Below are 14,063 nucleotides of genomic sequence, written 5' to 3' on the forward strand. Positions count from 1 at the left end.
TAGCACAGCTCCACTTCCAGCTTTTTGGTGATTAATTGAAGCTGAGTTTCTTGGACTTTCCTACCAAGGCTGGCTTTGAACACAACCCTCAGATGTCAGTATCCTGAGTAGGTTGGATCATATGTGTGAGATACTGGTGTGCCCGGCTCATATTAAGTTCTGTAAAGGAAATAAACCCCAGACAGGCCATGGAAAATGGCCTGGGACAACTATGACTCTTGGAGCCTCAGGGATCCGGAGGAGAGCACGCAACGCTAAAGGAACTGCAAGTTCAAAGGCTCTGAGGTCAATGTGTCCTGAGCTGGAGAAACACTGGGCCCAGAGGGGTGGACAGGGGGGAAGGCACTTCCCACGTTCCTGCATGCTCTGGCAGGGACCTCCTGTGCTCCTGAACTTAAAACAGTCCACGCTGCTCCCACGGGACAGCCTCCCGTAGAGGGGAATTTGGTGAAGTTCAGACTTGGAAACATTTTAGTTTTTGACCCAGTAGAGATTTTTTTTTTCTAGACAGATATGTGACAGGGAGCAGGGAGCTGACATACTAGCTTGCAAAGAGAGTAAGAAAACCTAAATACAATCTACATATCCTTCCACAGGGGACCTGAGGAGTAATTAGTGAGCAACTGGCCAGCAGAATGTTCTGGAGCAGGGATAAAGTGCATCTCTAGGGTGGGAAGTCATGTACAGGTAGGAAATGACTTACTCCATCTAGGGGAGTGAAGTTGAATGAGTGATCCAACTGTCTGGACAAAAGTGCTCCAGCTGACAGTTGTACTTGGAGAGAGATTATCCCAAAAGCCTGAGTGGCTCCAAGCTGGGCTTGTCCATGTTGCTGTATGACCTTGGGTAGGTGATGGAGCTAAGTCCTCCCCAGAGATAAATAATGCTTTGGGGTACTGGCAAGGAAAAAAATGACCCAATCAATGGTAATGGCTTGGGAGCACCCCCCCCATGTGATCAACAGGAAATGCGAACAAGGATTATTTTTAAGACACATGAATTGCCTCTGAGCCTTTATGCATCTAATAGCACTGCAAATATACCAGCAAGAACTGTGAGAAATGAGAAACTGAGAGGAGCAAATGCGTCACTCAGGCCATTTCTCCACATAAACATCACTGTCTGGTTAACAAGTTTGTAAGCTCTCCATCCCTCATTGAACTCTTTCTTTTATTTTTTTTTATTTTATTATTATTTCTTTTTGGGTCTGGTCATGAGGCCTGAACTCTGGGCCTGGGCCCTGTCCCTCAGCTCTTCAGCTCAAGGCTAGCGCTGTACCACTTGAGCCACAGTGCCACATCCGGGTTTTTCTGCTTATGTGGTGCTGAGGAATCGAAGCCAGGGCCTCATGAATGCAAGGCAAGCGCTCTACCACTGAGCCACTTGTTTTGTTTTGCTGTGGTTTTTGGTATGCCACTACTGGGGCTTGAACAACTCAGGGCCTGGGTGTTGTCTCTGAGCTTTTATGCTCAAGGCTAGTGCTCTACCACTTGAGCCACAACTCCACTTCTGGCATTTTTTTGTGTGTTTAATTAGATATGAGTCACAGACTTACCTGCCCGGGCTGGCTTTGTGATCCTCAGATCTCAGCCTCCTGAGTAGCTAGGATGACAGGCGTGAGCCACCTGCAGCCAGCTTTTCTTAATCTTCCCTTTCAACATCCCCGCCCCTCATTCATTCCCCACTGGGTAGCAGGGGTAGCAGGAGCTCATCCCAGCCTAATCACAGAAAATGTTTCAGGTAAGTTTGGACTAAGAACTACCATGTGTGACTGCTTATGGGTCATTTCTTAGTGAGTGATGGGGTAATCACGTGGGGAATAGCTCAATTAAAGTTTTTTTTTTTTTTTTTTTGTCAGTGGTGGGGTTTGAACTCAGGGACTGGGCATTCCCGAGCTTTTGTGCTCAAGGCTAAAAAAAGGCCAGGAGCTTATGGCTCATGCCTGTAATCCTAGCTACTCAGGAGGCTGAGATCTGAGGATCGCAGTTCAAAGCCAGCTGGAGCAGGAAAGTCTATGAGACTTATCTCTAATAAACCATCAGAAAACCAGAAAAGAAAAAAATTAGGTGCCTTTCTCCAACAAGAAGAAATAAGTCATAGAAGGTAAAACTTAGAACTTTTGCTGGTGGCTCCCATCTATAATCCTAGCTACTGAGGAGGCTGAGATCTGAGGATCATGGTTTGAAGCCAGCCTGGTCAGGAAAGTCTGTGAGACTCTCATTTCCAATTAGTTATCAAAAACAAAAAACAAAAAACAACAACAACAAAAAAAAAACTAGAAGTGGCACTATGGCTCAAAATGGTAGAGCACTAGCCTTGAGCACAAAAGCTCAGGGACAGCACCCAGGCCCGGAGTTCAAGCCCCATGATTGACCAAAACAAAACAAAACAAACAAAAATCTTAGAACTTTTGTCAGAGGCTCTAAGTTCAAAATCGCAGAACTGCCAATAAATAAATAATTCATTCAAAAGGACTGAGTGTGTAGCTCAGTGGCAGAGTGCTTCTGCTAGCACACACAAATTCCTGTGTTCAAAAGGAAAAGAACAAACTCCAAATGGAAATGTAAAACTAGAGCCATGTCCAGGTACTTAGGAGGCTAAGCAGGAGGATGTCTTGAGCCCGAGAGCATGAAACCAGTGGGATCACATACTGAGTCCCAATCCTGAAAAAACAAGGCAAAAGTATAAACTCCTAGATGATAGGAAAAAACCTAGACGGGCTGACTTAGTGATGACTGTTTAGACACAAGACCAAAGGCATCATCTTATAAAAGAGTAACTGAAAGCTGGACCTCCTCAAAACAAACTTCTGGCCTGCAAAAGACATTGTCAAGACAGTGAAGAACCCCTCACACAGGGAGTCTCTGTAGGAGATTACCTAATAGAGGGCTGTTAACTAAAACATACAAGGAACTCTTAAACCTAAAAAACCAGACACCAGTAGCTCATACCTAAAATCCTAGCTACTTTAGAGGCTGAGATCTGAAGATCACAGTTTGAAGCTCAGGCAGGTAAGTTCCATGAGACGATCTCCAATTAACCACCCTAGAAGTGGAGTTGTGACTCAAGTGGTAGAGTGCTAGCTTAGAGGTAAAGAGCTGAAGCTGAAGGACAGTCTAGCCCGAGTTCAAGCCCCAGTACCAGCACAAAAAGCAAACACCTCCAAAACCCTGTCCCTCCAAAACCATGATAGATGGAACTTGCTCATCTTGCAAAACAGTGCAAAGAGGGGTACTATATGCCAGGCTGCGGGGTGCCAGCCAGGCGGGGAAGCCAGCCTCCCTGAGCCTCCGGAGAGGCAGGGCAGCCGGGAGTGAGGACACTTGAGCTGGGGAAACAGATCCTTTTCTGGACAGCAGGTGCTTCCCTATCGCTGGGCAATCAAGACCGTGCGAGGCTCTCAACACCTTCCTGGCTTGGCAGGCCAGGGCTGGGGAAGCGGGTCCGCTTTCTCCGAACGGTGGTCATGGCCTCCCAGCACAATGTGGGTGAGGATGATGCGTGGGGTACGTGTGGACGCGTGTGCACGAATGTGTACACCTGCTGGCGCTGACAGAGGACGGGGTCGGTGAAACAAGGCCACACTAAGGACAGAACACCCCAAGTCCCAGCCTCCCACCATTGACCCCTTGTGGCGTGGGAAGGGAGGGAGGACAGGCTGCTGAGGTGCCCCAGGGTACCGCGCTGGATGTGGACCCTGGGGCAGGTCACTGCGCCCGCCTGGGCCTCAGTTTCCCTGTGATAGGATCCCCAGCGCAGGTCCGGAAAGGTGAGGAGCGTTGGCGGGAGGCACTCCTGGTGGTCTCGGTGATCCGCAGCCACGGCGGGGCCCGGGCCGGTTCCAGCAGCTCCGGAGACCGGAGCGGGTGGGGTGGGGCCTGCGGACCACAGGGGGAACTCCGGGGCCGGGGCCAGGTCCAGACGCTCGGCCCCGCCCACAAACACAGACCACGCCCGCCTCACCACCGGAAGTGACGCGAGCGGCGCGTTCGGGCCCGGACGCTCGGACACGTTCCGGGGGAGGAATTGGAGCGCCAGGCAGGGACCTGGAGAAAATGCCCACACCCGGACCTGCACGCACAGACCCGGAGGCGGCCAGCAGCTAGAGGAATCGAGGTCAGGCCTCGGAACTGGCCCGGCTTCCACGCGAGGTCGCCTAGCTCGAGGCTCGTGGTTCTGAGTCCCAGCTCTCCGCGTCGGGTGAGGTCGTGAGTCCGCGCCTCACGGCGAAACCGAGGCGGAGCGGGCAGACAGCCCCAGGGCCCCTTCCCCCCGCGCTCGCACCCCGCTTCCCGGCCGGCGAACTCCGCGCGGCCCCTGGCGGCGGGCGCCCCGCCCCCTCGGCGGGGGCGTGCCCGGAAGCGCCGCCGCGCCGCGCCGCCCCGCCCCGCCCCGCCCCATGGCGACGCCGGGCGCCCCGCGCCGCTTCTGCCGCTGCGCCTGCTTCTGCTCCGAGAACCTGTACGTGGCGCGCTACGGGCTGCACCTGCGCTTCCGGAGCGAGCCGCAGCTGCGCCGGGACTACGGCGCGGTGAGTGGCCGCGGCGCGCGGGCGTGCGCGGGCGCCTTCTCCCCACGCCCCGTGACGCCCGCCCCTTAGCGCTGTCTGAGGCGGAGAAGCCGAGGTTCCGAGGCGTTCGCGCGGTGACGCTGCCGGTCTTTCTGCTCCCAGATCCTGCGCAGCCGGGGTTGTGTCAGCTCCCGGGACTTCCAGCGGCTCCGGGAAGAGGTGACGCCCCCCCCCCCGCCCCCCAGGCGGGCCGACCGGCCGGGGGGCTCCCAGCCGCCTCTCTCCGATCCCCAGGACTTCTCAAGTCCTCCTCCCCAGCTTCATTCCCGGGCCCTGCCACCGGAGGAGGGAGTAGTTTTAAATAGCCTGCATTTCGCCCTTTTTAACACCTGTGAGATAGGTGTGGCCATCACCCCATTTGGGGCCCAGAAGCTCAAGAGGGGGCGTCGGTCCCTGGCTCAGGCCTGTCCCAGCGGGTGGAGTAGATACCCTCACCAGGCTGCCCACCACGGGTTTCTCCCGGCCCCCATCTCTAATGTAGACTGGTGCCAGAGCTGCTGCCATTGCCCTGCTCCCCCACCTGGGGCTAGTGGTGGGACTTGACCATGACCCTCTTCCTCCTGAGTGGCCCAGCTGATTGAGGGAGCCAGGAGCTCTTGCTCCACATGCCTGGCCCAGGCTGGAGCAGGAGAGGATGAACCCCTTCCCGCTGTCCCCAACCAGCTAACAGCTCAGTGCCTGTACTTGACCTTGGAGAGCTTCAAGAGTGTAGGCAGGGTTGGCGTCCACCCTGGGTCCCTCTCTGGCCTTGGGCCTCAGCTTTTCCATCTGTACAATGGCTTTTGGAGATAAGCGGCCCTGCTTGGTAACCCAACCCTGTGTCACTCTAGCTTGAACAGGAGGTAGAGCGTCGGAGGCAGCTGGGGCAGAAGTCAGCTGCCAGGAGAGCCCTCATTGCAAGCTCCTACCACCCAGCCCGGCCTGAGATCTACAGCTCACTGCAGGTACCCAGCTGCCAGCTTGGGGGCTGGCTCCTGGGAGGAGGTGCTGGCACTCAGGTGTGTTCTGCCATAGGATGCAGCTCTGGCCCCTGAGTTTCTGGCTGCAAGTGAATACAGCGCATTACCAGGCGCAGACCTCAAGGGCCTTCTTCAGCGGCTGGAGACAGTGTCCGGTGAGCATTGGCCCCTGGTTTGGCAGGACTTGGGGGCAGCAGTCTGTGACATCTGGGAATGGGAGACCGGGGTCCCTTCACCAGTCATCTCTGTCTTCAGAAACTGAACCACCGGCAGGAGCTGGGAGGGCCAGGAGCAGGGCAGTGGTCTCAAGAAGTGAAGGCCCTCAGTTATCACTGCTGTACAAATGAGCAAACTATGAGACTGGGGCAGTTCAACCATGCCAGCTTCTTCACAACGAGCTCCCAGCCTGTTGTCCATGTGTCTGTCCATCCATCCACAGAGGAGAAGCGCATCTACCGAGTGCCTGTGTTCACAGCATCCTTCTGCCAGGCCCTGCTGGAGGAACTGGAGCACTTCGAGCAGTCAGACATGCCCAAGGGGAGGCCTAACACCATGAACAACTATGGGGTTAGTGGGGAGGCCTGGCCCACCTGCTTGAGGGTGGGAGCAGCTGGCTGGCTTGTGTCCAAGGGCTACAGGGAGCTTCGTGCCCTATTTGCTGTGAGGCACGTGCGCGGACAATGCAGAGCACTTCAGCATCCAGGGATGCAGGCGAGGCCTGGCAGTCTCCCCACTGGGCCTGGGCGTCTCCTCCCAGATGCTGATGAGTGAACTAGGTCTGGATGAGCCACTGGTGACGCCACTTCGAGAGCGCTTCCTGCAGCCGCTGATGGCCCTGCTGTTCCCAGAGTATGGTGGGGGCTGTCTGGACAGTCATCGCGCCTTCGTGGTCAAATATGCACTCGGCCAGGACCTGGAGCTGGGCTGCCACTACGATAATGCCGAGCTTACCCTCAACGTGTCCCTAGGCAAGGCCTTCACAGGGGGCGCCCTGTACTTTGGGGGTCTCTTCCAGGTGAGTATGAGATTTGTGGGGCAAGGCCTGGGGCTGCCAGGAGTTCCCAGGCCTGAGCCCCACTATCTGCAGGCACCTACAGGGCTGACGCAACCCCTGGAGGTGGAGCACGTGGTGGGCCAGGGTGTGTTGCATCGGGGTGGTCAGCTCCATGGGGCCCGGCCCCTGAGGACTGGTGAACGCTGGAACCTGGTCGTCTGGCTTCGAGCCTCTGCCGTGCGCAACCACCTTTGCCCCATGTGCTGCCAGAAGCCTGATCTTGTGGACGATGAGGGCTTTGGCGATGGTTTCACTCGGGATGAGCCCCCCACGGTGGATGTGTGCGCGCTGACCTGAGCCTGTGTACCAAGAGGTGGTGTCAGGGCAAGCGAGGGCTCTGCCTTCTTGAGAGAAATAAACGGAAGGCACAGGCTGCTTGGGTCAGAAGGCCGTGCTGGCTTCCGAGTCCGTCTTTCCGCACGTAAGCTTCTTTAGTGCAAGTTTGCTGGCAGCACAGCCTGGTGTGGGTTCTTGGAGTCCAGCAGTGGAGTCGAAGATGTGGCTTCAAACAATGCTGTTCAGCCTCTGCCTGACAGGCGGCTCTGATGGAATTCCTATCACAGCCAGCCCCAGGATGGGGCAGGGCAGGGCAGGGCAGGGCAGGGCAGGGCAGGGCGGGCTCAGCACTTCCTAGAGGTCTACTTCTAGGGTGGGGGTGGAGGGCGGGGGCTAAGTTCAAGTCCAGCTTCTGCCACATCCAACTCTGGCTGTGAGCCTCGGGACTCTCCCGCGCCTTGCGTGGTCTTGTGAGAATCCAGTGAGTTGGCAGTTATAAAGCACTTTATAACAAATAACAGCCCGTGTGCTGTCTCCTTCCCGGAGAGACGAGCGGGCAGCTCCAAGACTGGAAGAGGTGAGCGCACAGCCATGCTTTGCGATTTCCACCCTGAAACCTTGAGCGCGGCGTCTCCGGGAACGCGGGCCGGTCCCATTCTCCGGCCCCCACGCCGCTCTGGACCGGCCTGTGGCCGCTCCTTCACCCAGGCGAGAAGGCCCAGGGCGGCTCAGTGCGGAGCCGCGAAGAGGCGAGGAGAGCAGCGAGCCAGAGGGACGCATTATCCGGAGACGCGTGGTCCAAGCGCGACTCCGCAGGGCGGTCCTGGGAGCGGGCAGGGCTGCGACCGAGGCCGGGCGATCGCTGGTCCCGGCGGGGCTGCGGGCATGGGGTCGGCCCGGCTCCGAGCCCGGACCCCCGGCTGGCCGGTGCAGGGAATGGGAGCTCCGGGGGCGGATCTGGAAGCGTCGGAACTCCCGGCAGCATCGCCCTAAGTCACGCCGGAAGCCGCCTGGGAAGGCGCTGTGGATTGGTGGTCCGGCCAGATAAGCCGCAGCCTCGGGGTGGCCGGGCCGAGTGCGCAGGCGTGGAGCGGAGGACTCCCTGGCGACTGGGCCCGGTGCGCAGGCGTAGAGCGGACTCCCAGGAGGCCGTGTTGGGTGCGCAGGCGCGTAGTGGCCGGCGGGGCCGGGTGCGCAGGCGTGGAGCGGAGGGTTCCCAGGCGGCGGGGCCGGGTGCGCAGGCGTGGGGCCAAGGGCTCCAGGCGGCCGTGTTGGGTGCGCAGGCGCGGAGCGGCCGTGCGGGGGCGGGGCCTTAAAGGCGCCACAGCGCAGGCGGAGTCGGCGCGGAGGCGGGGGTCCGGGCAGGAACCGTCCTCGGGGCCCCCTCTCCAGACCGGGCCGGCGGGGCCGCGGGCTAAGCGCGCCCGTCTCGCTCCCCAGCCCGCGGCGCCCGCCATGGCTCACGCGGCCCGTCGCAAGCGCTCGAGAAGTCGCAGCCGGTCGCGGGGGCGAGGGTCGGAAAGCAGAAGGAAGGAGCGTGGTCCGGACGCCTCGAGGAGCTGCGCGGCCTCGGGGTCCCGGGGGCCAAAGGCCAGCGCCACCCCCGGGGCGGAGGGTGAGGGCCGCGGGGACGGAGAGCGGGAGCGGCCCCTGGGCCCGGGGTGCGGAGCGGAGCCCCGAGGCCGAGGCCCCGGGGCGGGGGGCCGGGCCCGCCCGCCCTGCAGCCCCCGTCGGGGACCCGGCTTACGTGTCCCCCCCCCCCCCCCCGGCCTTCCACCCTCACCTTCTCCCTGCATCACAGAGAGAAGCAAGCACAAGGCCCGGAGGAGACCTCGAGCCAGCTCCTCCTCCTCTTCTTCCAGTTCTTCTAGCTCCTCTTCCTCCTCGTCCTCCTCCTCTTCCTCCAGTGATGGCCGGAAGAAGCGGGGGAAGCACAAGGATAAGAAGAGGAAGAAGAAGAGGAAGAGGAAGAGGAAGAAGAAGCTGAAGAAGAAAAACAAAGAGAAGGCGGAGGTGCAGCAGGCCGAGGCTCTGCCCGGGCCCTCGCTGGACCAGTGGCACCGATCAGCCGGGGAGGAAGAGGATGGCCCAGGTCCTGCGCTGACCGGCCGGCGGGGGCAGGGGGCAGGGGGCGGGGGGCGGGGGTCCCCTCCCCAGGCCGGCCTGACCCCGCCTCCCACGGCCCCTTGCAGTCCTGACTGATGAGCAGAAGTCCCGCATCCAGGCCATGAAGCCCATGACCAAGGCGGAGTGGGACGCCCGGCAGAGCGTCATCCGCAAGGTGGTGGACCCGGAGACGGGACGCACAAGGTGACCGGCTTGGGCGCCGCCAGGCCTCCTGTGCCCCCCACCCCCGTGGGGGGTGGTGGCAAGGAACCAGTCACTACTCAGCCATTCCTCCCTGGTTCCCGTGGGAGCGAGTGGCTGCGGGGAAGGACGGGCCTTGAGGCTTTTCCAAGCGGCTGTTGTTGGTTGGACTGGCGCAGGCTGGCAAGGCCGGGCCCACCGGGGCTGCCGCCATCCCTGTCCCGAGGGCAGCGTTGGGGGTGGGTACCTTTCGGGCTGTGTTCGGGCGTGGACTCAGGGCCTGAGCGCTGTCCCTTAGCCTTTTTACTCAAAACTAGCACTCTGCTGCTTGAGTCACAGTTCCATTTCTGGGTTTTTGCTCATTAACTGTAGTTAAGAATCATAGGCCTGCTGGGAAGGTGGCTCAGTGGTAGAGCGCTTGCCTTGCATGCATGAGGCCCTGGCTTCAATTCCTCAGCACCACATAAGCAGAAAAGGTCGGAAGTGGCGCTGTGGCTCAAGTGGTAGAGCGCTCGCCTTGAGCCGAAGAGCTGAGAGACAGTGCCCTGGCCCAGAGTTTAGGCCCCATGACCGACCCAAAAAAAAATAAAATAAAATAAGAATCATAGGCTGTCCCGCTTGGGCATCCTTTGGACCTGGATCCTCAGATCTGTCTCCTGACTACCTAGGATTACAGGTTATCAACCACCAGCCCCTAACCCCAGGTTGAAGATGGTGGACACTGGGACCTCTGCTGCGAGGTTCTGGTTCTGTTGCTTTGGCACAAGGGGCTTAGCTAGTTTCTTGCTGAATGGACACTATCCTACCTACAGGCTTATCAAGGGTGATGGAGAGGTCTTAGAGGAAATCGTAACCAAAGAACGACACAGAGAGATCAATAAGGTTGGTGTCGCCCCTTTGCCCATGTCTGCTCTCAGCCCTGTTTCTGATGGCCCTGTCTTCCTGTTTTCTCTTCTTCAGCAAGCCACCCGAGGGGATGGCCTGGCCTTCCAGATGAGAGCCGGGCTGCTTCCCTGAGGGCTCCAGCTGCTCGGGGCCTGTGGACTGCTGATGGCAGCTTGGACTCAGGCCTCTGGGAGGGGGCGGCTAGCCTGATGGGCATACCTGCCTACCTGTGGGGGGCCCACGCTGGCCCAGTGGCCTCTCAGGAAGGGGTAGAGGACTGGATCACTAGCCCTAATGCATCTGAAGAGTGCTGCATCCCAAAATTAAATGAATATTAAATGTTCCCTGGCCACAGACTTCTTGTCCTGTTGCTTTCTGTGCTGAGGGCACTACTTGATTTTTTTTTTTTTTTTGCCAGTCCTGGGGCTTGAACTCAGGGCCTGGGCACTGTTACTGAGCTTCTTTTGCTCAAGGCTAGCACCCTACTTCGTGAGCCACAGCGCCACTTCTGACTTTTTCTGTGTATGTGGTACTGAGGAATGGAACCCAGGGCTTCATGCATGCTAGGCAAGCGCTCTACCACTAAGCCACATTCCCAGTTTTTTGTTTTGTTTTTTTTTTGTGCTGGGCTTGAACTCAGGGCCTCTTAGTTTTTGTATCAAGGCCACCACTCTACTTCCACCTTTTTGGTGGTCAACTGGAGGTAAGAACCTCAGACTTTTCTGCCTGGGGTTGACTTTGAACTGCCATTCTTAGATCTTGGCTTCCTGAGTGTCTAGGATTACAGATGTGAGCTGCTGGCACCTGGCATACTTCTTGGGGGTGTGGTAGGGATAGGCTCTAGGAGTTTGAGAGAGCTGGAATGTCTCCTGGTAATGAACACAAGTCACCCTAGCCACCTCTGCTCCCACTTTGACAGGACCCACACTCCAGTCTTAGGCACTTAAGGTGTGACCCACTCAGGCTTTGGGTACGACTACTGCCTATATCCCACCCACAGATCACCATAGTGCCCAAGACCCAGGGTTCTGGGTAGGAATGCTAACTGGCTTGCTGGCTGACCCTGTGTGGCACAGGCCCACAGACCCTCGTCAGTAGGAATGGCGGCCAGCTACACACTTGGGCTGGTGTCACCATGTGCACCAGGCCCCGCTGATTGGGAGGAACGCCCCTCCTCACCAGTTTTTCCTTGAGGATGGCCCTGCCCAACCCGTGCCTTGATCGCCACAGTAATGAGACGAGAAGGAAGCCTCTTGCTTCTTTAATTGGTGTAACAGACAGTGACGCTGCATACAGAGCACACTCAGGCTGATGATGTGGGGAGCAGGGGGGGAGGTGAGGACACTGCTCACATGGCCCAGAGAGACAAACGGCACGAGGACAGACAAGAGGGGGAGGTGTGAGGGCTGGACAGGACGGGGTGAGCAGGTGGACAGCTCACACTGAGCTGGGACGGGGTGAGGGTTTCTGCTAAATCTCTCAGAAATGAGAGAAGGCAGGTGGTCGGAGCTGGGTGCCACCAAGTGTCAGTCTGGGGCTGGGGCGGGGGACTAAGGCTTCTATTCTAACAGGCCTGGGGTGCGTGGCAGTCAGCGAGGCCTGCCTCACCCTTTGGTTACCACCGGTCAGGCCCAAGCCCTGCAGCTCGGCACCTGACACTGTAAACATTTTTGGTATTTTAAAGGACTGTGTGCCCTCCCTCTCGTAGTTGGTGGGAAACTGGAGATGGTGCCAAATGAATTCTAGGAAGGCCAAAAGCAGACCAGGTTACAGAGGTGGGGGAGGGGGGAAAGGCTGCCCATCTCACCATCTATGGCTGAGGGCCATGGAAGAGGCCCAGGGGACTATTGCTATTGTCCTTGGCATGGCTGGCGGCTGGGCAGGGGAGGGGAAGGGAGTGGGGAGAGGCCGAGCCCACTGCCGGCAGGCTCTCCCTGGCCGGGAGGCCGCCTGGCCTTTATTGCAGGCAGGCCTGGGACTTCCAGATACTTCAAATGGCTGGGTCACTACGGTGTAGGCAGGACAATGTGAAGGGGGCCGAGAGGAGGCGGCACCGGCCACAGGGCCCTGGCGGGGGCTGTGATTGTCGGGCCGATGGCCTCCTGCCTGGAGCAGAGGGGCCAGATATTGCACTTGACTGCAACACTTACATGGAAACTTGGTCCATAAAATCATCGTTGCTTTATACATAACGCCTGAAACAACAAAAAGCTACATCTTAAATATGAGTAAACCTGAAGGTTCCATCCCTCCAGACAATTTTCTCTGCACAAAATAAATAGCTTTCCCTCTGAATGCAGGCCTGCTCTCGCAGGACACGTACCCCTCCGGCTGTACATATCTACACACAGGAAAGTTAGCATCCGCCCGCACCTCTCCAGCCCAGGCGTGCAGCCCTGAGACGGAGTCCGGCTGGGCCCAGCGGGCTTGCCCACTTCCGGGAAGGTGGAGGAGCACCGGAGGTTGCGTTCGGTGCTGGGATGGGAAGGTGGGTGCTGGATGGTTTGTCCTTGGTTCAGGAGAAAAATGGAGTCAGGGCTGCCCGCCCTGAAGCTAATGAAGCTAACTGTGGCTTCTTATTCTTAGATTGAGCATCAAAACGGAATTGGCGTTAAAAAAACCTAAGTGTGTGCCCCACCCACCCCAGAGTTGATACTCAGTGGAATCCATGGGTCAGGTGGGGCCGGGAGCCCACACCTTGCAGAGGGGGGGGGAAGGGGGCGGGGCCCACGTCCAGAGCCAGGCTGGACACTCACAGTGCTGGGTGTCTCCCACGTGGAAGGGCTGCGCTTGTACGCAAAGAGTTAAGAAAAGGAAGCAGCCAAGGATTGCTCATTAAAAAAACCTCATAGAAATCAGATTGAGTAGAAAGGCGTAGAAACGCGGGCGGGCGGCCATGGCATGGGGCCTCGGCCAATGGCAGGCAAGGAGCAGAAGTGGAGGCCAGGCCCCGCAGCCCAGGGTGAGGCTAGTCGGGAGCCCACTGTGGACATCGCGGGCGGCAGGCCTGTGCTGTGCACCAGCCCTGCGGCCAGACCCAGCTGTACGTGGGGCCGGGGTGGCGGGCCGCAGTCCAGGGCTGCCCAAATTAAGATATGGCCTTTCTCTCCTGCTTGTGTGTGGGTTTGCCACACTGGGACCTTCTGTGTGGTAAGAAGTCCTGGATCAGCAAATACTGAATTTTCATGCATGTCAACGAATCTAGCCGTCAGAGATGGCAAGGGGTCTCCACTCAAAAATCAGTGCAAAACCAGTGAGGTTGAACAGTTGAGAAACTGGAGTCAACAAAAAGCAGGCTGGACCCCTGTTGGAGCTGTTCCCAAACAGGAGGGGCCTTGGTTGGGGAGCTAGGGGGAAGGAGGTGGAGGCTGAGTCTGGCCCACAGCTGGCTCAGGCTGGGAGCTCTATGCACAGCAGGATGTTCGGGTGGGGGGGGGCCTCCCAGGCCAGGCTAAGTGGGATGTCCTGCCAGCTTCCACAGACCCTAAGATGCGAGGCATGGCCGGAAGGACTGTGGCATGGCTGTATCCCCACGGGGCCCTGGAACCAGCTCCCAGGCCACAAATGTGCTTGTTCCCAGCTGCCTGCCAGTTTGCAGGCCAGGCCTCCCAGTGGGGCTGGCACCCTGGCCTAGCACCATGGAGACCACAGCGCCTCGTAACAGTGCCCTACTTGGGGCCCGTGACTGCCCCTGGCTCGAGCCGGCCGGTCATGGTACGGCCCCAGCAGCTGGCTGCCATGCTCAGGCTGCGCTGGCCCCGCAGCTCGCTCTCGGCCTGGCTCTGCGTCCTCTCATGCCGGAGGCTGGGCCCGCCGGGCTGGGCTGAGATGGTGCGGAGCAGGTGGTTGCGGGAGCGCAGGAAGTCGCCCTGGCCCGGCAAGCCGAAGCTGCCCTTGCGCAGCGCCATGCGGGTGGCGGTGTTGCGGGCTGGTCTCGCGCGATGGTTGTACTTGAGCTGGGCCAGGTGGGCCGCATAGCCGTCTGTGATGAACTGTAGGGGCAGCAAAGCAG

At 58.7% G+C, this 14,063-nt stretch overlaps 3 protein-coding genes across 13 annotated transcripts in view; 2 read left to right on the plus strand and 1 right to left on the minus strand.

Annotated features, from left to right (window-relative positions):
• Positions 1-4,110: 4,110 nt before the first annotated feature.
• Ogfod2 (2-oxoglutarate and iron dependent oxygenase domain containing 2) lies at positions 4,111-6,995 on the plus strand. Of its 3 annotated transcripts, XM_070024812.1 has the most exons (7): positions 4,111-4,531; positions 4,673-4,729; positions 5,401-5,514; positions 5,585-5,684; positions 5,969-6,096; positions 6,287-6,544; positions 6,617-6,995. In XM_070024812.1, the coding sequence occupies exons 1-7, from the start codon at positions 4,400-4,402 to the stop codon at positions 6,878-6,880; spliced, it is 1,053 nt and encodes a 350-aa protein (XP_069880913.1). In that variant the 5' UTR covers positions 4,111-4,399; the 3' UTR covers positions 6,881-6,995. The 3 variants fall into 3 exon arrangements, with proteins under 3 accessions (XP_069880913.1, XP_069880914.1, XP_069880915.1); XM_070024813.1 differs by lacking the exon at positions 4,673-4,729; XM_070024814.1 differs by lacking the exons at positions 4,111-4,531; positions 4,673-4,729 and having other exon boundaries at positions 4,751-5,514; positions 5,785-6,096.
• Positions 6,996-8,173: 1,178 nt separating this feature from the next.
• Arl6ip4 (ARF like GTPase 6 interacting protein 4) lies at positions 8,174-10,407 on the plus strand. Its single transcript, XM_070024815.1, has 5 exons — positions 8,174-8,474; positions 8,661-8,951; positions 9,052-9,169; positions 9,979-10,048; positions 10,127-10,407. The coding sequence occupies exons 1-5, from the start codon at positions 8,315-8,317 to the stop codon at positions 10,181-10,183; spliced, it is 696 nt and encodes a 231-aa protein (XP_069880916.1). The 5' UTR covers positions 8,174-8,314; the 3' UTR covers positions 10,184-10,407.
• Positions 10,408-11,296: 889 nt separating this feature from the next.
• Pitpnm2 (phosphatidylinositol transfer protein membrane associated 2) overlaps positions 11,297-14,063 on the minus strand; it is a 115,946-nt gene continuing 113,179 nt past the window's right edge. For all 9 annotated transcript variants that reach the window (XM_070024824.1, XM_070024822.1, XM_070024820.1 and 6 more), the window contains one exon: positions 11,297-14,043. In XM_070024824.1, coding sequence (XP_069880925.1) covers positions 13,720-14,043 — 324 coding nt within the window. In that variant the 3' untranslated portion in view covers positions 11,297-13,719. The remainder of the gene's footprint in view (positions 14,044-14,063) is intronic.

The sequence above is a fragment of the Dipodomys merriami genome, unplaced genomic scaffold (genome assembly GCF_024711535.1).
Source record: "Dipodomys merriami isolate MVZ:Mamm:240054 unplaced genomic scaffold, mDipMer1.0.p SCAF_163, whole genome shotgun sequence".
In the NCBI taxonomy this organism is placed as follows: Eukaryota; Metazoa; Chordata; class Mammalia; order Rodentia; family Heteromyidae; genus Dipodomys; species Dipodomys merriami.